Below are 22,965 nucleotides of genomic sequence, written 5' to 3' on the forward strand. Positions count from 1 at the left end.
ACTAATATCTATAAAATTAAAGTTACTCAGGAAGGCAACCTGGTTGAACAAATTGCCAGTGTGTAAAAATGAACACCAGCTACTTAATATTCATTTCACAGGAGTGATACAAAGATTAGTAAAAGCAGCAAATTCATCCCTATATACAGCAGCATTAGGCACAACCTGAATTACTGCCAAACAGGGATAACATGTTCTTTATACATGTATTGTACAAGTTTTTCTTTTCCAGAACTCTTGTCTTTACATCCTGTCCAACAAAGCTTTACTCTGACACTCAGCTGTATTAAGAACTAGCACTGAGAAAATGAGCAATGTTCCTGCCATGCCTAACATGAAAGCAGCAAGGTCTGTATTTTCCAATTCCTGTTCTGAAGACAATGTTCCCTTCAACTATGATCCTTTTCACTAACATCAGACATACTCTTATGTCAGGAGAAATGAGTATCAGTTTTACACAACACACTTTCCAGTAGGAGACTAGTTGCTCTTGAGATCTACCATCAATAACCTACTCATGGTGAAGTCTCCTGTTTATTTTCAATCCCTCTGAATGTGGACAAGTCCTTTGTTTCTTAACTGGTTCACCTCTCTCCCTGCCTAAATTCAGCTTAGCATAAGCAAAGTAGGACAGAAGGGCATTTAAACACTTCTTCACTTTGAAACTAGTTAGTCTATAGGATAAATGCAGTAGACCTATGCTAATGGGCCATCCAGACCTCTGTTGTGTTCCATAGTTAAATCTGGAATAGTGGTAATCTTCCAGATTTTCATAACTGAACCAAAATCAAGAGGTTACAAGTTTTTTTTAAGCCAGAAGCTGATCTAGGTAATTTTCCAGATCATATGGACAACAGTTGCTGGAGGTGGAGACAGCAACAAAGGTGAACCTACCTCTATAGGCAGTAAGGCTCCACATGTATTTATAACTTCATTTTTCAGTAGATACAATCTAAACACATCTTCCCCTGATAAAAGCATTCAGCAGAAAGCTTATTTGGCAGTTCACATGGATGGATTCAAATATATCTTACACTTCTCTACAGCAGATCAGATTGTTATGAGTGTGCTTCTAGAATACCACGGCACTTTTTCATTTGTTCCCCTTAGCTCAGCAATCCCCCTTATACCACTTCCATAGGTGAACCTGGCACACAGATGATATATGGAAGATCAGGCCCTAAATTTGTAGGGCTTGATTTTTTTACTGTTAAAGTACCAGTGGTGGGGGTCAGGAGGGTCACAGAATGCACTTTCAATTGCAGGAGAGAGTGTTTAAAACAATGCATGATGGAAATACCAGACAAAAATAGGATTCTGCTGGGTCTAAAGGTTCAAAACATCAGCTTTACTCAGTGGGGAAAAATGCAGTATGTAATTGTACTCGTAAAGCACTTAAGGGAAAAAACACTTCCTTAGTACCAGCATTTATTATCCTAAAACTATCCACTGGATGGGGAAACAGAACTATGTACAGTTTGGAGAATGTGCCTCAGTTTTCTTTCTATAGACCAGAAATAATACTAATACTGTGAAGTATAAGGTGTGAAAATCAAATACCAGGTAGATTTGGAATACTTGAAGACAAGTACAAACACTGTGATGACCAGAGTTGAAAATCTTAAATTATGTAGCTGGGAACAGCTTAAACTGAGTGCAGCAGACCTTCATTGAATAAAGAAGAGAAAGCATAATGCTGTTGAGCTCTGCTTGTGCAGTACACTGAACAAAGCACAATTTCTGGAAAAAAAGTAGTTTGTGACTATACAATTAAATTCTGCATTGTGATACATGCAAAACAGCTGGGAAAACTTAACTCTACCATAGTCTACCATTAAATAACTTGTGATTGTGATGTTCTTTTAAGATAACTGCACTATGACTAATCATAAATAAAGTATAAATTAAGTAATTATAAATGGGGTCTGAATTGGAAGACAGTTCATACACAATGTTAAGGAAAGCACTAAAGGTTTCCAGAGCAGCCTAGCAGTTCCCAAACCAATACAGCTTCTGCTCAAGAAAGAATATCATGTTTTGCATCTCAGATCTGTCTGTTGCAGTTCACACACATGATTCTTTAAACATGTTACAGTGACACAGACAGACTAGACACATTTTTTAGATTAAATTAATCATAAATTGTTTAAAATGTTTTGTTGCCCCTCTACAGAATAAAACCAGGCACATATGTCACCATACTGGTGAGAACTGGCAGGTAATACAAACCCAAGGGATCCTACCATAAGTAAAGTGAGAAAGATTTCGAAGTGTAACCTCTCCCGTTCAGTACTTGAGAGCACTGCAGCAGCACGTGTTTTGTCTCTGGCCACCAGGATTATTGAAAAGAAGTGTATCAGCATCAGTGGCAGAAGCACCTGATTCTTAGTGCTACACACTCCCCTCTACTACATGCTCAAGTCCAGGCTGCCTTCCTACCCACTATACCAAGTGCCTGTTGAGCATTCTGTGGAAATATAGAAATAGCACCCTCCTTTCTGTGTGTCCGAGGAATCACCTTTGGTATCACTGGACCTCTAAGTCTCGCTCAAGTTCTTTCTCTACAGAGAACTCCCTTAAGTCACTAGCATGCACAATGTAAGAGTTATTAGCTGTTATCTAGAACATTGCCAGTTGTCAAGACTATTTTATGCAAGGGTGCAAGGCACAGAGACAGCAGGGCCACTATTTTAAGTCTAAAAACATGACGCCTCTAGTAAATCAGAAAATCTGGAGATCTAGTCTTATTAGTAAAACTCAGAGGCATGCCCTCACCATCTAAATCAAACACACTATTTCTTCTAATACTAGGGGTTTTCCCCCCAAGAATTCCCACAACACATAACCGCACAAAGAGTTTCCAATCCACAATGAAAGCAAATACAAAAGCAAAACACTTTTTAAAATGTCACTGAAATGCGGGGAAAAAATTAGGGGATTTTTGTGACTGCAGATACTCTGCAAGATTCAGTATCAGAGAAAAGCACTGACTCTTTAATACTTTTAAAATATTATAATATTAATATCTCATATGTATATTCATATATATATACGCATATGTTAAAAAAATGTTCTGTTATTCACAGTGTTCACAGGGGCACTGGGCCAGGCATTACATGAATGCTTAACTCATTCCTACACAAAAAAATATGGAAAATAAATAAACTTTATAAAGTGAATAAATAAAAATACGTAACTGAATATAATTGAACAGCAAAACTGGGAGATAAATATTTCCTCTCTGCTACTGTACGTGATCATACTGTTTTCAGGCATTATCATATAAAGTTGTGAGCCTATTCCAGTTCAAACCACATATTCACCTGCATTCAGCTGCACAAAAGGCCCATGGACTGGCAGTGACTGGGGCAAATGAAGAAATGACAGCAGCACAGGCTTCAAGGGCCAGACTGGAGAAAGACTGAAATTTGTATTCAGTGCATCTGGATAGGAATGACACTATTTCTTCTTTAGGGAAAGAGCTTTGATTCATCTTAGCATTTCAAAAAAGACCCAGCAAATGGCTGGCTGACAAGCAAATAGAGGTTTGAACAGCTGCAGGTCAGGAATGGGTAGCTGTACCATGTGAGATCTGCTGCTTCTCCAACGCCTGTCAGTGCTTTGAGTAACAGGCAGTTGGTGGAGGGGACAGCAAGACAGAGTATGCTGCAGTAAGGAAAGTATGCTGTGTTAAGCATGTTCCCTATTGATCACTTCTTACTTCTTCCCACCCTTCAGTTTATTGTCTCTTTTACTGTTTACAGCCCTGTTATGAACGATGAGACATGTCTGGTACACAACACTCTCCTTACTGCACATTACATCCCAGCTCCCAATGGCCCCGTTGCTACACTCCAATTACCAAGTTCTCCCAATGCATTAAACAATGTGACTCACAACTACCACACAGTAGATCTATGACACCTACTCTCTCAGTAGATTGCCTGGCACAGGTATTCTTTTATAATAACAAACAGCTAACTTATACACACAGTATCGTGTTCCCCAGCCTAAGAAATACCAAAGCGTGACAAAAGACTATCACACTCACATCACATTCACACAAGAGAAATTTTCCTATTTTTCATTGCAACTATTGTGCAGTTGTTAAAATCCAGCTTCCTAGCTGAGTTTTTACACAATAAATTAAAAAAACACAGTTCATCAAGTAGCTCAGCACTGAAAGGATTGCTTTTTTTCTTCCGTTTTTTACCATCTCCATTTGTCTTCCTTCCTCTTTCTGATGTTTCTGGGATAAACTAGACCTGCCTCAAGTGGATACAAATGGATTTACAAGGATGACTATTGCATACTCTTTTCAAGATGATGCTTTCTTTGCATGTGTGTAGCTGAAGCTAGTTTGTTTATTTGGGGTTTATTTCTCCTTATCTAGAACATATATTTAAAAGCTTCCTTTACAACAATTTTGATTCAAAAGCCCCTAGTCTATGCTACCATATCAGAAAGCCTTTAATGTAGTACATTTCCCAAAATAGCTTTCCACCAGCCCTTCTAGAGGGTTTCTGTTTATTATTAGATCTGGAATGCAGCTACACACCAGAATTTATGTCTGGGGGAAGCTGCAAAATATTTTCCAAGACAAGCCAGGAAAACACGACACTGCCTGCCACAGTGGTCAGTAAGTCAGTGATGTGCTGTATACACTGCCTAGCAAGGAAAGTTCTTCCAGCCCTTCAGTTAAACTGAAGAGTGATTCGCCCTTCAGTCCTGTTCCAGCAGCAAGAACTACAATTCTCTGTAGCCTCAACCACCACTGAATGGTGATTGTTGACAAAAAATTCAACGTGAGCTGGCAATGTGAGCTGGCAATGCACACTGGCAGCCCAGAAAGCCAAATGTGTCCTGGGCTGCATCAAAAGGAGTGTGCCCAGCAGATTGAAGGAGGTGATTCTCCCTCTCTACACTGCTCTCATAAGACACCACCTCTAGTACTGCATACAGTTCTGGTGTCCCCAACATAAGAAGAACATGGAACTGTTGAATCAAGTCCAGAGGAGGACCACGAAGTTGATAAGGGGACTGGAGCACCATCCCTATGAAAACAGGTTGAGAAGGTTGAGGCTGTTCAGCCTGGAGAAGGTTGCATGGAGACCTCATAGCAACCTTCCAGTATCTGATGGGGGTCTACAAGAAAGTTAGAGAGGGACTCTTCATCAGGAACTGTAATGATAGGACAAGGGGGAATGGCTTCAAACTGAAAAAAGATTAGGTTTAGATTAGATTTGAGGAAGAAATTCTTTACTGTGAGGGTCGTGAGGCACTGGAACAGGTTCCCCAGGGAAGTGGTGGATGTCCCAACCTTGGCAGTATTCAAGGCCATGTTGGATGGGGCTCTGGGCAGCCTGGTCTAGTGGGAGGTGTCCCAGCCCAGGGGGATATTGGAAGGGGGGATTGGAACTGGATGATCTTTAAGGTCCCTTCCAACCCAAACACTTATGTGATTCCATGGATTATGCTTGATTGTGTCTGCCTCCAGTTACATCAGCTGTGCACTCCCTTAGGGGAGAAAGGGCATACAGGGAAAAAAAACCCCTTAACTCTCTCATTTTACATATTTGCACTGCTATATGACAAAATGGCTCCTATCTCCTTGCTTCTAACAAAAGCTTAGCCAAGGGAATAATGGTCTCAAGGCCTTATCAATGTGTACTCCACAGAAGGGTACTGCCTCATCATTTCACAATGCCCACGGGTGAAGGGTGACTGCTGCATTGTCACAGAGTGCAGAAAGAACTGAAAACAGAGAAAAATACATTAATGCAGCCTTAAAGTGCAGAATAAAGCACCGTTCTTCATTATTATTACAGTAATTCTATAAATTCAGAGACCACAGATGTGTTCTGAATTAAGAACAAAGGACACAGATTAGCTCAGAGTAGCGGGTTCAACTGCACAGCCCCCACAACTACAGAACTTTGGAATGCCTCCTACAACCAACGGCAAAACACAATATATTCCTTGACAATAAGATTACCTTGGGTTTAGAAGATGTTCAAGCCACTGCTCTGGAACACAGATTGGCTTACGGTTCAGTTCACATACATATACCCACATTAAAAACACATGTTAATACCTACTTTTGCTTATAAAGTTAGAGAACTTGATACAGTCTAAGAAAATTACAATCTCCCTTGCATACCCTAGAAAGGTTGTAATTTTACTTCAGTATGCTGCAATCAGATCATATTTTGGATGCCAAGCACTGTCACATTTCCAGTTAGAAATGGCATGGAGAAATGTCAGGGTACTTACCAAGATTATTAGCAAGTGGTGGCGAAGCACAGGGAAGGCGGCTCTCTTTTGTCTCCTTCAGAACTGTTAATCATAACTAGATTACAGAAGGTGGTGCAAGAAGGAAAGAGAAGCATCATATTAGTAAATTAATTAATAATCATTTAAGAGTACTTAATAAAGCACTCTCTAACTTTGTATGAAAACAGTAAATTGCACAGGTAGTACTCAACCCCTTACCTTCATTCTGATATATTACAATTGAATGCTACTGAACATTCTATTTTTGGTATCAGAAGTGATTTCCTTTTCCTCTTTAAATAAAATTCCTCCCCATCTGTTGCCTACAAATGAAACCAAACCAGAAAGATTCATTCTGGGAGCACAGCTAATGGGAACATGGCAGAACAAGATCTGGTCTGCATAAAATCTCTGAAATGCTCAGTGTGATGGGGGCTCCTCAGCACCACTTCATTCTACAAATCTTCTCCTACTGGGTTGCATTACTTACCAAGGTAGATGTAGCTCTATATAGACACACCTGGTGAGTTGACTTGGAAGAAAAGGAGTATAAAGACTAGACCTTTAACTATTTAAAGCCATCAATTATATTTGCACCAGCAGTACCACGAATTTACTCAGTGTAAAGAAGATCAAAAGTTTAATAGTGTTTGCCTTTCTCAATTAAATCTTTTCAAGCACACCAATGCTTACAAATGAACAGACTTACAGAAAATGCTTGAAACTGAACACTTTTTCCCAAATCAAAGTTAGCATATGACAATTTATGTTATAAGACTGTAAAATTTTTGAACAGACAATATATATCAAACACAGTTTAGTAGCAGCCATCAGCACAGGTGATCTCAGCTGTAGTGCGGCTTCAAGAATTCCACCCATACAGATCATCTATGTGATGACAAGCTAAAGGAACTGGTTGAAACAGGCTTGAATTTCAGTTCAGAGAAGCATCTCTTTGTAGTCCAGTATGGAGCAAATCTCCCTGATATTCAGCTTCAACACTGGATAATACAATACCAACTAAGCATATTTCCTAATAGAATCTCTGGTTTTACATTTTTCCCAGAAAACACTTTTTTATAATTAAATCCAGAACAAATATTTTTCCATCTGAAGAAGGTATCTCTGTTCCTCCAATTAACCTCCAAAGGGAATCCTGGCTTTACTCTGAAACCAAACAAGCATGAAACAGAAAGCACAAAGGTATAAAACCTCTTTTTTGCAGCTCTCCAAAGGAGAGGATAGAATGGGATAGGAGTACCGGAAAACCTGAACACATTTCAGCATTTACAACTTCTAGTTTATCATTCTGGCTAGAGTACTTAAATAATGAATCACATAGCTAAAAAAAAGTTGCTAGTTTTCCTTTTTTTACAAACAGCTTTCTGCACTTTGCATATTTTCTACATATTTTAATGTTTGGTACTTTTAGGCATGGAAACTTGCATATTTACGCAAGTTTAAACTATGCTAAAAATAAGGTCACATGAAGGCTTCATGAAGGAAAAAGATGCACAAAAACCATAGCGAATGTGGAAAAGAGCTGGGGTTTTTTACTACTTTTGTTTGTTTGTTTGTTTTTTCACTATTTTTTTACTATCTTACTGGGTTTTTGGTTTGTACCATCCCTAGTCATCTCATTTGCTAGATGGTCAATATCTCAAGTATTAGAACAATCAGAAAAACAATAGTAATTTGTGTTAAATCAGTAATATCCCCCAAACACCTTAACACCGTTATAACAGCTCTGATAGCAACCCTAACCAGCTCAGAAACTGCTGTCGTTACATCCAGATCATATCATGTCAGAAGGAACATGATATAGAGTTAACACACACTCTCTGACAAGGCACCACCAAATACAATCAGGCACAAAGTCAGACATCCAGCAGCATTTCCTCTCTCTGCTCTCACTCCTACAAAGGTTTAACTTAATACAAGCAGAGAGCTTAGCTGAAATTAGCAGACACTCCTAATGGATAAAATTAAGCATTTAAACAGTTCTCTGCAACCCCAAACTTTTATCAGCTTTTTGTATTTTTACTGTATGTTAAATGATTGCCAAATAAAGCAGCCTTACTGTGCAAACAAATCTGTTATTTCTGCCATAGCTCTACAGCTTCTCAACAATGTATGGAAATAATTTTACAGGTCTGCTGCTGGAATTGTTACATTTGGCATAATTTTGTCCATCTACTGGCATCAACTGGAATATGTTCTATTTCTGCTTTTTGTTCCAGGTTTCTCCTGGTTTGTCACAAGCTATGTTCCTTTTCTGGCTTTGTGCACCAACTTTCAGGTGCAGAACCCTGCAGCCTTGAATGCAAACTGCTGAGAGACATCAAGGTTTTTAATATTAGAAATTTCTTTTTAATCTGAGGGTAATCAATCCTTGGATGAGAGGCGCAGTGAAGCTGTAGAATTTCCATCCTTGGAGATACTCCAAGCACAATGAGACTAAGGTCTAAGCAACCTACTGTAAGCTGGCCCTGCTCTGGGGCTAGATCACATGACTTTTAGAGGCTTCTTCCAACCTACACCATTCTGTGGTTCTGCAGTTGGGATCTAGCCCATACACACTACTGTAGCTTTCAAGACCTTTTGCTCACAGGAGTCCTGCACTTCCCGTAGCATCACTCACTCCAGACATGGAAAAATCCCAGAACTCTAATTGTTCTAGTTGTTGCATCTCTTCTCTATGAGTAGATGCTGATCCTGTTTAGTGGCTCCCCACCCACAGCCTGGGCTGTCTGTCGCCTTGCAGGGCTCAGCACAAAGTCAGCTACAAGCCTTGCAACAGACACATCACTGAAGTGTCTCCATCTGTCCATAGTTGCTGTGTGCCCTCACACCTCGACTCGTGCCTGGACTGGTTGCTTCCTCAATACAGGCTGTCTTGCCCCTGCCCCACACCTGCATGATGATTCCACAGGGGGGCTGCACTCTGAGGCATCTGCCCGGATGTGTGAAACCATCCGCAATTGCCACAACAGCCACTCCCCTCATGGAGACCAGCCACATGCCAGCATGGCCATTCATGGACATGGCACACGCCAGTGGAACTATAGAATCCTTTAGGTTGGAAAAGACCTCTAAGATCATCATGTCCAACCACTTGCACTGCCAAGTCTACCATTAAACAGTGTCCCTAAGTTCCACATCTGTATGTCTTTTAAATACCTCCAGGGATGGTGACTCCACCACTTCCCTGGGCAGCCCATTCCAATGCCTGACCACCCTTCCAGTGAAACAATTTTTCCTAATATCCAATCTAAACCACTCCTGGCATAACTTGAGGCCATTACCTCTCACCCTGTCAGTTGTCGCATGGGAGAAGAGGCCGACACCCATCTCAGAACAATCTCCTTTCAGGTAAGGTCTCCCCTGAGCCTCCTTTTCTCCAGGCTAAACACCCCGAGCTCCCTCAGCTGCTCCTCTTACACTTGTGCTCCAGATCCTTCCCCATATCCACTGTCCTTCTCTGGACAAGCTTCAGCACCTCAATGTCTTTCTTGAACTGAGAGGTCCAGAACTGGACACAGGTCTGCAGGTGTGTACTCACACCAGTGCAGAGTACAGGGGAAGAATCCCTTCCCTAGTCCTGCTGGCCACACTATTCCTGCTAAGGCCAGGATGCCATTGGCCTTCTGGTCCCCCCGGGCACACTGCTGGCTCATGTCCAGCTGCTCTCCACCAGCACCCAAAGGGCCTTTCCCTGCGAGTCGCTTTCCAGCCGCTCCCGGAGCGCTGAGCTGCCGGAGCTGGGGCTGGGGCCGGGGGCGGATCCAGCTCTCCGCCGGTGGGGCGGGAACTTCCCGATGCTCGGGAGGAGCCGCTTCCGGGTGAGCGGCGCGCGCAGCCCACGTGTGGCCGGGCCGGGAGCGGCGCGCGGCCAGGTGAGTGGCGGGGACCGGGACCGGGATACGTGTCCCCGCGGGACGTGTCCCTGTGGACAGCCAAGCTCCGGCTTCCCTGGGCCCTGCCCGGCCCCACATGTGCGCGCCCCGAGGGGCGGCGGGGCCTGCGCCGAGAGCGGGAATGGGCGGCAGAGGCAGCATGTCTGCGTGCAGCTGCCTCATCGGCCGGCCTGCTGTGGTTTCCTTTCCCCAGTTTTCTGTGGAGGCTCCTTTCCCCGAAGCGCGAAGCCATGACGTCCCTCGCGGAGCAGCTGAAGCGGCTGGCGCTTCCCCAGACCGATCCCAGCCTCCTGGACCGCAGCGGGGTGGCATCGCTGCTCTTCACCGGCAAGGAAGCCGCTACCATTGACAGGGACACGTTTTTTGCAATCGGTGAGTTTGGCTGCTTAGATGCCAATGGTTTTAAAAATAATCTATCCAAAAAAACAGCTGGGGAAACATAAATAGGACAGGCAGACCCATAGTCAAAAGGGCCCAAAAGGATAATTCAAGAAACTGCAGGCTAGCCAGTATCACTCCAGTCAATTGGAGAATCACAGAGCATGCCCTCTTGGAGCACATTTCTAGGCATGTGAAGGGTAAGGTGATGGGGAAGAGTCAGGGACCCCCAAGGTGCTCAGGGGCTGGAGAATTTGCCCAATAAGGGAAGGTTGCTGGGAGGAATGTCTCTGATCTCATTCAGTCTGCAAAAGAGAAGGCTTTGATGGGTCTCACAGCAGCCTGACAATACCTATGAGGAGGTTCCAAGAAGATGGGCCAGACTGTCCAGGGAATGTATGGCTGGAGGACAGGAGACAATGGGCACAAGTTGAAAGAATAGAAAAGTTCAAACTGGATAGAAGGAAAAGCCTTTCACTGTTAGGGCAGTCAAGCAGTTTACCAGATTGTCCAGGGAGATTGTGCTCTCCATCCTTTTGAAAACCCTAACTGGATAATACCCAGAGCAGCCTGGTCTGCTTTCAAGACTAACGCTGTTTTGAGCACTGCCTTGGTCTAGGGATCTTCCCAAGGTCCCTTCCAACCCACATTCTGTGATTTCATGAAAACATGTTGATGCGCTGCTCTTGGGTAACATCACGGCCACAAATAATGTAAAGTGGCAAAAGCCATTGCTGTATTGGCACACCTCAAATCCCTTGTGCTTGTCTCTTTCCATTTCTGTATAAAATTTTGCCCAAGAATGTGATGCTTCTTAAATAAGAAAGCTGTTTTCTGAAACCTGGCAGATTGATACCACGTATCGCTTTTAAGTAACAAGGTGTAGAGAGAGAGATACAGCCCTTTGATGCAACACAGACTGGGTTTTTTAGTTTCTTAAGAAACTATAGAACTATTGCATATAATGATTTATTTCTTCCATGTTTCAACCAGCTGCCTGTTTTTTTTTTATTTCAGCTCAAGTTGCCTGCTTTGTGAAAGGCATTAATGTTTACAATTAATATTTAGAAGCTTGTGTAAAAATAGAGAAATAATTCCACTGGTTCTTCAGTGGTGTACATGGAATATTGTATTTTAGTTTATTCACAGACGTACCTTTGCTTTCTTCATCCATATAAAATCATAGAATAATCTTGTCTGGACCTTTGAAGGTCACTCGGTAGCCCAGCTGAGCACAGGGCTAGTTAGCACAGCTTGTTCAACTCTATGCTTGGCTGAGTTGGAGGATGGTGGTTTTATGGTGTCTGATCCAATGTTGGACCTGCAATCCAGTGTTTGATCACTCCAGTGTTAAAAAAAAAAAATCTCTACATTGGCTTTGAACTTCTTATGTTCCAGCTTGCAGCTCCTGCCTCCCGTCCTTCCATTGTGTATCTCTGAAAAGTCTGTCTCCATCTTTTTGATAACCTGTACTATATCCCGTTAAGTAGTTGCAGAGAGCAGAAGGATTTCCTTTGGATTGTCTTCTCTAGGCTGAAAAAACCCAGTTCATAATTTTCCTTGTATGTTGTTTTCCAGTCCCCTGACCATCTCAGTGTTCCTCTGCTGAACTCGCATCCATATGGGAATGTTTTTCTTCTGCTGATAAGCTCAAAATTGAACACAATACTTCAGATGCAATCTCACAAATGGAAGGGACAGTTCCCCCCACCTTCAGCCTGCTGGCTATTTTCTCCAGCACAGCCCAGGATGCTGCTGGCCTTCACTGCTGCAAGAGCGCTCCACTGATAGTTGTTAATGCTTTTTTTCTTTGTCAGTTAAGGAATACTTTTAAGTACGTAAAAAGTTTTGGTCTTAGACCTGTTTACTGTTTGTTTCGGTTTGCTTGGTGAGAATGACATATATCCATATAGCAAAAAAGCTGGATATGCCAATGAGGAGATAGGTGGGTAGGACTGGTGAATAAAACTGTTGCCTTTAAGGCATTCCTCCATATTTTTTTTCTACAGGATGCACTGGCTTAGAAGAGCTGATGGGAATTGATCCTTCTTTTGAAGAGTTCCAGTCAAGTTTGTTTAGTTCCACATCCAAAGGCCTTGAACGCAGTGTTCAGACTAAAGCAGTAAATCAGCAGCTGAATAAGAATATTTCATTGTTCCTGATTCACCTGTCCCCTTACTTTATGCTTAAGCCAGCCCAGAAGTGCCTTGAATGGCTGATTCACAGGTAATCCACTGAGTATCCTACATGTCAATATTAACTGTGAACCATAAACCCTATTATCACTTCAAGGTTATGTAGGAAGGTGTGATGAAGAAACAAACTACGTATTTTGTGAAGTGATGTTGTATAAATTAACCTATCCAGATGCAGAAAGTATAATACTACTTGTCATGAAAGAGTGGATAATTTTGTTGATACAGCCTTTGGATCAGAGTTTTTTTGTACATGTATTATACTGAAATTCATACTTGATTATGGTAACATCTGGTTTGATATTGAAATCTATGCAGAAGAAACTAGAGTAATCTTAAGTCCTATAAGGACCTAAAATTGTTGAGAGTGAGTTAAAAAAGAAAGGTAGTACTGTTTCTTTTCTCTAGCATATACAGGCCACTGGCCACCTTAGGATTCTGGACTGTAGGTGGACCATAGGCCTAAGTCAGTGTAACAGTCCTGTCAGGACTGCTTAAAAGCAGTAAACAAGGTGTTTTAAGAAGAATGTGAATGTGTCTTTTTTTTTTGACTTCCAGATACTGTTTAACTGTATATGTGTGGTTTTTTCCTTAGATTTCATATTCATCTCTACAATGAAGACAGTTTGATTGGTTGTGTTCTGCCATATCATGAGACTAATCTTTTTGTGAGAGTTATTCAACTTTTAAACATAAAAAGCCCAACTCATAAGTGGCATTGGATGGATCCAATAAGGGTAAAGGATTTAACATGCAAGTTGGGAGAAGCCTGAGGGACTTTATTAATAATATCTTGACTCTTTTACTGGGCTTGTGAATATGGTCCACCTGTTTATGTGGTTAGTTGTAAAACTGTACTAAAAGATTAATTATAGGGATGGAGCCTGGATGCCCATGTGGTTTTTTTTGCTATCTTTCTTTAAAGCTAAAGTTCATATTAAAAAGCTTTAATTGTAATTATTCTTTGTTTTGGCTAAGTTAAAGTATGCTTTTAAGGTGCAAGTATTTACTACTGCTAGGAAGATATGTCAGTTACTAAAATTGATGTTTATTTGGATATAGGTTATATGTAATGCTCTTCATTATCTGTCTTAATGTAGATACAAAGAATTCCAGAGTAATGTGTGGATTTCCATTACTTATTTCAATTTAAATGGTGTTAATTGATCAGTAGGATTAATGTAATAGTAATTTTTACTTCATATGCTTCACTTTATGTTTCACTTCACTCTGAGTGTTCTAATTTTACTTTTTTCGACATGTAAAGAAACCTGGAGTCCCACTGGCAAGGGGTACTGTCATTACACATTGCTACAAAGACTTGAATTTCATGGATTTCATCTGCAGGCTGGTGGCAAAATCTGTGAAGGTTGTTCATTTATTCTAGAATATTGTTTGTTTGTTGTCACTTGTTTTTCCCCATATTTTTATAGTAATATGTTGTTTATTAATATTTTGAATTACATATCAAATAGTAAAAGGAATCAGTTATTAGTAAACAATATGAAGATTTCTTATTATTTGTGTAGATGACAGTCTATCAAAAGTTCTTGTAAGAAAGTGGCTGAGAACCAATGAGCCACAACAAAACAATCTGGCAATACTTCATGACTTAAAGATACTGTATTGCCTCAAAGTACTTCATTGTCTTAATGTCTTCTATAAACTCGTTCCTGCTATTAGTTTGTAACTGTGCTTTAAATTTCCATATCTTTTTTGGAGGTTGTCATGGGTGTTTTAAACATACATCTTCAAATATTTAATGAGAACTTAAAATTGAGAATGTTAGAAGGTGAGCAAATTTGTTTTTTTCAGGAAATGTCAAATGGAGGACTAGTTCTATAGTTTCAGAAGGGTAAGAGGTACATTAGTTCCAATTATTTAGAGAATGCGTGTGCCATCAAACTAAGCAAAGCACACACAATAACAGGGTTTGTTCACAGATATAGTAGGAGGTGTGAAACATGTGATCTAGCTTCTTGGCTGTCCAGTTCTGAGCCTTGAGTGTTACACCAAAATCGCAAGTGATTTAGGTTACTTATTCTGGTTAAGTGCATTAGGAATTGCACCCATTTCCTTCTGCCTTGTCTGTGAGGAGGAGCAGTAACCTCTGGTGAGGGCTGCTGCTGGCAGGAGGTGATGACTTAAGTTGTGCCAGCGTGAGCTGGTAGAGCTTACAGGCTGGAGTTCTGAGATTTTGGTGGGTTTTGAGGAAGCCATATGTGCATTTGCACTTTCCATGATGTCTGAACAACCAATTTTTTTCTGTGATCCAGGTCTTTTCAGAGTGTCCTGGCAACTCAGCTCAATTGAGAGTTCTTCTTGTGTTTTATGCTTCCACCATTGTATCAGCTCTTGGAGCTGCAGAGAAGATAACAGACACTATAGTCTCTATGCTGCTCCCTTACATCCAAAAGGTACGTTAAGCTTTGTTTTCCTTCCTGTGTGATGAAGTGTACTGTGTGCTGCAGACATGCATCTGCAGATGACATTGAAGAGGGACATTCTATGTGGTATGCATTGTACTACTCTTAGACTGCTTTGAAACGTCAGGCAGCTGAGGGTCTATGAGAAATAATGTTTTTTCACACCTCAAATGAGCACTTTAAGAACTCTGTTTCCCACTCTGCATGAGGAGTGGAGCTGTGAGAAGTGGATACACAGTTTGGATGAACATCTTTTTCTTTGAAATTTATCGTGCTAAACCATGAGGAAATGGAGTAAGGGTGGACAGCTGGCTTTAATATCCTCTTCCTCCAGGAACTTTGCTAATGAACAGAGCAGCAGTTAGTAAATGTGTCTTCTTTATCTGTGCACCCTTCATGATAATTTTTTCATCTTGAAAGTTGAGTTTATAAATCCCTTAGATGTTAATGCATGGAGATGAAGACAGTGCAATTCCATGCATGTCAGAATAAAAATTATTTTTATGTTAATGTACTCTTTTGTGTTATTCTGTGTTAAAAATTCACCTTTATCTCTTTATATAGGGATTGAAATCCTCTATACAGGATTACAGAGCTGCAACATACATGATCATCTGCCAGATGACAGTAAAAGTGGCAGTGGAGACTTCATTGGTGCATTCCCTGATGTTACAGATAAGCAAGACATTATCTAAAGTACCCTCATTAGTCAGGGATGGGCTGGCTTGCTTGAACCTACTTCTACAAACTCAGAAAGGAGATAAACTTGGGAAAAAGTAAGTCTATGTGAATTCAGTTTTCCTTTTTTTTTAAATTCCCACACTGTGCTTTGATGATTTGAATTTTATATGTGCTCATTATTAAAGGGATACTTCCCTGTGAGAAATTTTGGTAGTTTACGTTTCAAAGGGTTCGAAAGTTCCTTTGGTTTACTTTAAAAATTTTATGCCCTCTACAGCTAAGGAGTCTCACTGGTGTGAGTCTGTCATCTTTTGGTCCTTCTGCTACCACTTCCCCTAGTAAAATATTGCTGTCAACACACAAAACTAAACCCTGTCAAGTAAGAGGTTTTCTGGAAAGTGAGAATCCCAGAAGAGAAGCCAGCATAATAATGGCAGTGCAAATTGAAGCTTATTTGAATAGCTTGGAAAAAAGTTCTGTCCCTTCAAAGGAAGGGCTTTGAGTTCGTGTAGTTGAACACCTTGAAGCGTAAGTGCTTCTACACCACCACTTCTTTGGTCTCACAGGTCAGGTACATGTAGTAGGTACATTCCCATCAATCTGTCTGCACTGCCCTGACACAGCCCTGTACTGTTAACATGCAGTTGCACACAGTCATGGAAGTCCTACATGTTACAGGGAGTTTGCTTGCTTGAGCAGAGAGGTCAGTGTGGATATTCCAATAGAAAAAATCTTATTAGGGATATGTGAAGTGATTACCTTCAAGATACTTAAACACTGTCATAGTAGAGGAAAACGTTAAAAGCTAAGGTGTGGGGAACTAAGGAGAGGCATGTTAGATAGATTATGCAGCATTCAGTCAGGTGGGTGCAAAAGGAGACAAGGTGAAACTTTGTATTAGCAGGAAGGGAAATTGCTTCTACTCTGAGGATTTGTCATTGAGCTATTATTTCTCATGCCTTCCTTTTGCTGCTGCTGGGTGATAGATATGCTCCTTGCAGTGTGAAGGTATCTCTTCCTGCAGTCCATACAAGTATTTTTTTTTTCATACCAGCAGCTTTCCAGAAAACATAGGTACTATTGCAGCAGCTTTGCTCAAGATGACTCAAGTCATCTTGCTCAAGTACCCTGTTTTCTTCTTGGATATTAAATATGCCAATAAACCTCTGGCAGTAAGTAAGTGGAACCCTTTGAATCTTTTCAGCATTTTTTTACGATGAGGCTGTTACCTGATGCTGAAAATCGAATCCTCAGGAAGTCTGCATGGTTTTGAAAGTGTTGGTGACCCAGATGAGCATACATACTTTTTTCCCCCTTTTGTTCCATTGTGCAGGCCATTTAATCATCTGTGCAAGATCCCAGAACTGGTAGTGCTTTTGCAAGGTCTGTCAGCAGGATATGATATATCTCCTCTTCTGCATTACCTGTTGCCTCACCTTGTTCACGCTGTCGTGAAAAGTGATACAGGTAAGTTAGCACACGTTCTTTTTAAAACTTTGTTTAGTCTTAAGGACAGATAGCTGTGGTAAATGTCACAGCTGTGTAATTTTAGTTGCTTCTTCCATTAAAACTGTGCCAATACATGTGAAGACCTGATTGAGCTTTTGTGTGTTTTTTGCTTTTTGGTTATCTAGGCCCTAGAGAGGAGGCTATTTTAGGCATTATTGTACCTATATCGCTTTGACTTAGATGTTGATCTGCAGTATTTCAGCAGTAACTTAATTTTGATGTATGAAGTTTCTGACTCTTAGAGAGATGTATTGTAGTACTGCCAAATCTTTCTTAGGTAGATTACATGTAATCCATATGTAGTTTAATTAGTTAAGATCTATTTTTGCCTGATGAATTCAAGGTGCCTGGGAACAGTCTGGGACAGCAAGGCTGACTGGCATGCAGTAGTAGCCTGTGTCTGCACTGTTTGCGCTGTGGCCTTGTAACTGCTGAATCAATCGGGAAAGCTATTTTGTTAAAAAGATCCAGATTCACACAAGAGAATGTTGTAGAGAGTTGCTGGCACAGGTTGTAGTAGGAGGTCTGGAATCTTCCAAAGCATACTTGAATTTATTGGTAGCAATCCAGCCTCTGGCATTTTAATGGCATTGATATAAAGCATTTCTAGCAGCTCATGGAGAGTTACTGCTAGTAATCAAGAAACTTTGTGGTCTTCAGGTTGTGTGCTTGGTTTACCAGATGTGATACCTGTACAAGCTGTTAGCTTTAAGCAGTAGGAAGGGGTTATTCTCAAACTGTTGTTCGTCTTCTATGATTGTGCTTTGTCCTTAGAGGAGCAAGAAGAATCTGAAGAGACAGAAAATGGCATTTACATCAGGCACCTCCAAGCTATTCTTGAGAGTGTACCACTGGAAAAGGATTTAGATTGCCTGCTAGCTTCGTGAGTTAACTTCAGTTTGGTTTTTTTTTACGCAGTACCGCAGTCATTTCTGGTTTAAGGACAACTAATTCCTGACAATGGTGTTAGCATTATATGAGCATGTTTTTCTGATTTTGTAAGTTAGCTCCAAACCTGGATTTTGCAACTTAAACATTCGGTAACCCAGAAGAACTATGCTTTTAGCACTTGTGGGAGTACTTGTGAGACAGAGTGAAACTTCAGGCCAGGAGCAAATCTGTACTTGCAATAAGTATTGCATATTAATCCTAATTAGTTCAGCACTGTGCTTCATAACAGTAATGAAAACTGTACTATGCAAAATGTGGTGACTTTTGTTTGTAATTTTAGAAAATTTCTTGAAGAGTTTATCTCCTGTGGTACAGAGGTTGAATCTAATCCCACCAAAATGGCTGCACTCAATCAAAAGATTCTTCCTCTTATCAGACTTCTTGAGAGAAAGTAAGTTCCATTTGTCTATTACAGACCCACAATCTGTAAAGTGGTTATGTCAGCTTACTGAGGGTTATAAGCCCAGTATTCTTGATGAAATAGATATAGAATTAATAAATGACTCCTAATCTTTGTCCAAATTTTATTTTACTTATCTGTCCCCATGTATTTTGTTATCACTGTAATACATGGACGCAGACCTACTGGCTTTGTAAAGCTGTTCTCTGTGTAGCATGACCTGTTCTGCTCGTTATTTGTCCTAGTGGTCTGCAATTCATCTGTGTTACAACATAATGGTTGATTTTCTTTCCGAAGCTACTTAAAATATCTGATTTAGATGAGAGTGGGTGTATTGTTTCCTTGTATTCCCCTATATTTCTGCTGTAAATATATGTTCTTCTGTAATCCTCCATGGCAAATGTTGGTGGTTTGTCTGTTGGCAGGTATCCTAAAGCCTTAGACTCTGTGTTGGAGAAGCACCTGGAAGATTGCACAGATGAGGCTGAACAAAATCTTTTTCATCAATTTATTTCTCTTTCATTAAGCTGTGGAAAATATAAGGTAGGTAGAAGCTCAGATCCTAGCTCTTATCTGGTTACACAGTCAGAAGGCAGAAGGCTGATTTTGGCAATGTTCTGCTCTCTGTTCTTCTTTATAAACAAAACCTCTACCGTTCCCACAAGAAAAAAAAAATGAAAAAAACCCAAAACAACCCCAAAAAACCAAAACCCAAAACAAAAACAACCAACTTGCTTAAAGGTGATTTTGGGGATGAGGGAATCAGTCAAAACTGTGGTAAAATCAAAAGCTAAGTTTGTGTTTATCATGAGCAGTCATGAGCATGAGCTTTTTTTCCATGGTTAAAATTTATACATTTCCACCTGCTCCAATTGCTGTCAATAATTTTTTTTCCTTAGGAACATGGCCACTACATCTATTGAAATGGTCAATAGTGACAACACAGCAGTGCCCAGTGAGGCCTCATCTTAAAGATGTTGTCAGTGTTAGAGGTCTGTTTTGGGAAAGCTGATGACTTAGTCACTGTTGAGAGAAGTTGGCTTGGTCTTTTCCTTGCATTGATTTTATGAATGTTTAGAGTCAGTAACAGGGAAGAATAGAGTGACTACGTAGTTCTTCCATTTCTGAAGAGCAATTGAAACTCAGCCTAACGTAGAATAGTCGTGACTGCAACAGATCTGTCCAAGAAACTTATTAAGAGATGGTTAGTATTATGACTGTTGTTTGCAGTGATTGAAAGACTGAAAGTACTTAGGAAAATATGAGAAACTACCTAAAGAAGTACTTCATGTATTTTTATACTAATTTAACAAAGGCACAGATTCTGTGGTTGAATAACAAGTGGATTAACAGAAAACCAAGGCATGCAGAACATAGGCATATGACTCTCTTCCAGCTTTTAAGGTTCCTGAGATAAGTGCACACAATTGTACTGGCAGGGATGCCTTTTTAACAGTTTCTGTCTGTGCTCTGTCACACTGACATTGTCACTAGAGCTTTCTCAGAATCCTTAGATAAGTGTAATGCTTTTCTAGGACATAACAGCATCTGTGGCTTACTATACTTCTCAAGTATCTTATAAAAACTGTGCAAAAGTGAAGAAGACCAAATTTGAAATAGTTATACAACATTATTGTTCTGTAATTTAGCTATTTAGGTCTTGATTATACACTTTTCTTCTGGTACAAAAAATTGCTTTAAGAATGTCTCCAATTATCCTTGTGTATATGTAAAGTATTTTTAACATGCAATGAGTCACTGTGAAATCTGTATTTCAGTTTCTGGAAGACTCTGATACCTCCCTTCTACTTAGTTTGAATCATCCTCAGCCTGCTGTGCGGGTCCTCGCTCTTCAGCATTTGAAAGATCTTATTGAAACATCAAAGGTTTGTGTCCTGAATCTCTCACTTACAGAACTGACTTAATATAGAATGTCTTCAAAAAGCTGTTTGCCAGTCTTAACAGTTGAAGATGAGTGGTGTGTTAAACTGTGCATATGTCATCCGTATGGGTTTTTCATGGTGTTTTTAGTAGGTTTCTGTCACCATTTTCCCATATTCTGGAGTCTGAATGTAGTTCTTGTTTATTAAGCTGCTTTCGTTCTAAGATAAAATCTAAGTTAATGAATATTTATAGTTTTCTTTCTTTTGTTGTTGAAAATTAGTCTGCCTGTAAGGTTTAATGTAGATGATACTATCACTTCTCTTACGCTAGAATTCAGATATTTCATTAAAAGCCTGTAACTTTTGCTACCGACAAATGCTTTTTTTTTTTCCTTTGACTGTTTTTCCTTATTTTTTCAGGAGGGCTTTGATCAGGCTTTCATAGAAGAAGCAATTTTTGGTCGGCTCAAGGATGACAACAGAGATGTTGTAATGTCTGCTCTCAGTTCTTTGGAGGTGAGTATCTTTCGATATGCAAGATTTTAGCTGGTCTGGCATATGTGTGTCTGGGATGTATTCTTTGTAGTTGTCCGTCTTGTACTTGTGTCCTTAGTGTGTGACTTCTATCCTTTAACAGGATGAAGCAGCATAAATTTAGGAGGCTTGTGCTGTTTACCACCTCACAATTCCCCTGCAAGTCTGCTACCTGATCCTTCCACAAGTGTTTGCAGTTAACATGAATTTACTGGGGTTTTAGGGGTTTTTTGGTTTTTTAGTGTAGTTACTAGACCATGTTTAAATCTTTGATTATTATTTGAGGTGTGCTTCTTGCTTATTCTGCTCATTTTTCTATAAAAAACACAAGCCATGCTGTTTGCCTTTTGGATGGCAAATGGTGCAGTCACAAGTCATTACACGAGTGAGAAGTGCTCAGTTGAGTTTTTCCATATGGAAGTCATTTGGTCAGTTGATAGTGGCAAAGTCCTGAACTCCAGCTCAGGTTTACTGGATAGGACTCTGGTATGCATTGTACTGATTGTTTCCAGCTAGAGTAACAGTCTGTCTTTATTGCTTCTGCTAGTAGTAGTGGACAATATTATTAGCAGTAGTATAATTGGTCTTGTGTGTTCATTCATTCTCAATCACTAAAAAATAAGAATAGAAGCATGTGAGTGCTCCTTTAAACTTCAGTATCCTTTGTTAATGTGCCTTATATTTTTATCATCCAGATGCAATGTAAAGTGAAAGCAATTCTTATTTAATTAAGTGTTTTGCATATTGTTTATTATCAATTCTACCAAACATTTCCGCATTTGATAAATTCTCCATACTTCAGCATATCTAGAGGGCATACTGGTCAGCCTTATAACTTTTGCTTACCCTGATAATATTTTAATTACATGAACATCAGTAGGAATGCAGTTAGTGATGTTTGATCTCTGTTTCCACTTGGTATAGCAGATGCATTTTCTATTATGATGTGGTAAATTATTTTGATTATTAGTGTACTTTCATTCATTTTTCTTGATTACTTTTCAGATTTTCAGGGAACAAGTCAATCCAGAAGTCGTAGTATCAAGTCTTTTGAACATCTTCCAGAGAGCAGATCTTTCAAAGGAGGGAAAGTGGTATGCTTGTGCCTTTTTTCAGACTACATTCTTTCTGTATAAATCATTTTTTTAAAATGTAACTTAAAAGAATACTTGAAAAATGTTTTTCTCTGCAAATGCTTTTTGTTATGCTATCTCTATGCTGAATTACAGGAGAGATGTTCAATTATTTGCATACCATTTCCCATTAACTCCTTATTTGTTCTCCATGCTATTTGAATTCAGAAAATCACCATGGAAAATAGAGAACAAATCAAAGAAGTGTTGCTGGTATGATTGAACAATGTATTTTCAACATGATTTGTTCTCTTTTAGGTACAGGGTTTTAGAGCGAGCAATAAAAATTTTAGTCAAAGAGGAGATTTTGAAAGAGAAGAAGGAACTACTGGATGAAGCAGTAATGCAGTTGTTACCTTTTATGGTAATCACTAATGCAAATTCAAAATCTTCAGATTGGAAAATGGCTGTTTGTCTGTCAGAGTCTGAGCTCTGCTCCTTACACCCTTTATTGAAAGGCTGGCCAGAAGGTAAAGCATTAATTGTAACTAATTTTGTAAGAGAAAAATTGTGACGAGTTAGGACAACATCCTTAATGAACCTAAATACGTATTGAAGGAGGCTGACTGTCATTAGCAGGCTATCATATTGTGACTGTGAATAGACTTCTTCAAAAAACTCTTTGAAAAGATATAGAATTGTCTAGTATGTTTCTGACTGATTCTAAATATTATTGAACCACCAG

The 22,965-nt window shown here is 39.9% G+C and overlaps 1 protein-coding gene across 1 annotated transcript in view; it reads left to right on the top strand.

The window, feature by feature from the left end:
- Positions 1-10,125: 10,125 nt before the first annotated feature.
- HEATR1 (HEAT repeat containing 1) overlaps positions 10,126-22,965 on the top strand; it is a 36,526-nt gene continuing 23,686 nt past the window's right edge. Inside the window, exons 1-15 of the mRNA XM_027684745.1 lie at positions 10,126-10,169; positions 10,384-10,562; positions 12,578-12,794; positions 13,359-13,500; positions 14,031-14,132; positions 15,040-15,180; positions 15,754-15,965; positions 17,204-17,337; positions 18,154-18,262; positions 18,611-18,721; positions 19,156-19,273; positions 20,509-20,616; positions 21,034-21,129; positions 22,153-22,241; positions 22,539-22,750. Coding sequence (XP_027540546.1) covers positions 10,421-10,562; positions 12,578-12,794; positions 13,359-13,500; positions 14,031-14,132; positions 15,040-15,180; positions 15,754-15,965; positions 17,204-17,337; positions 18,154-18,262; positions 18,611-18,721; positions 19,156-19,273; positions 20,509-20,616; positions 21,034-21,129; positions 22,153-22,241; positions 22,539-22,750 — 1,933 coding nt within the window. The 5' untranslated portion in view covers positions 10,126-10,169; positions 10,384-10,420. The remainder of the gene's footprint in view (positions 10,170-10,383; positions 10,563-12,577; positions 12,795-13,358; positions 13,501-14,030; positions 14,133-15,039; positions 15,181-15,753; positions 15,966-17,203; positions 17,338-18,153; positions 18,263-18,610; positions 18,722-19,155; positions 19,274-20,508; positions 20,617-21,033; positions 21,130-22,152; positions 22,242-22,538; positions 22,751-22,965) is intronic.

The sequence above is a fragment of the Neopelma chrysocephalum genome, unplaced genomic scaffold, assembly GCF_003984885.1.
Source record: "Neopelma chrysocephalum unplaced genomic scaffold, ASM398488v2 Primary Assembly neopelma1_23, whole genome shotgun sequence".
In the NCBI taxonomy this organism is placed as follows: domain Eukaryota; kingdom Metazoa; phylum Chordata; class Aves; order Passeriformes; family Pipridae; genus Neopelma; species Neopelma chrysocephalum.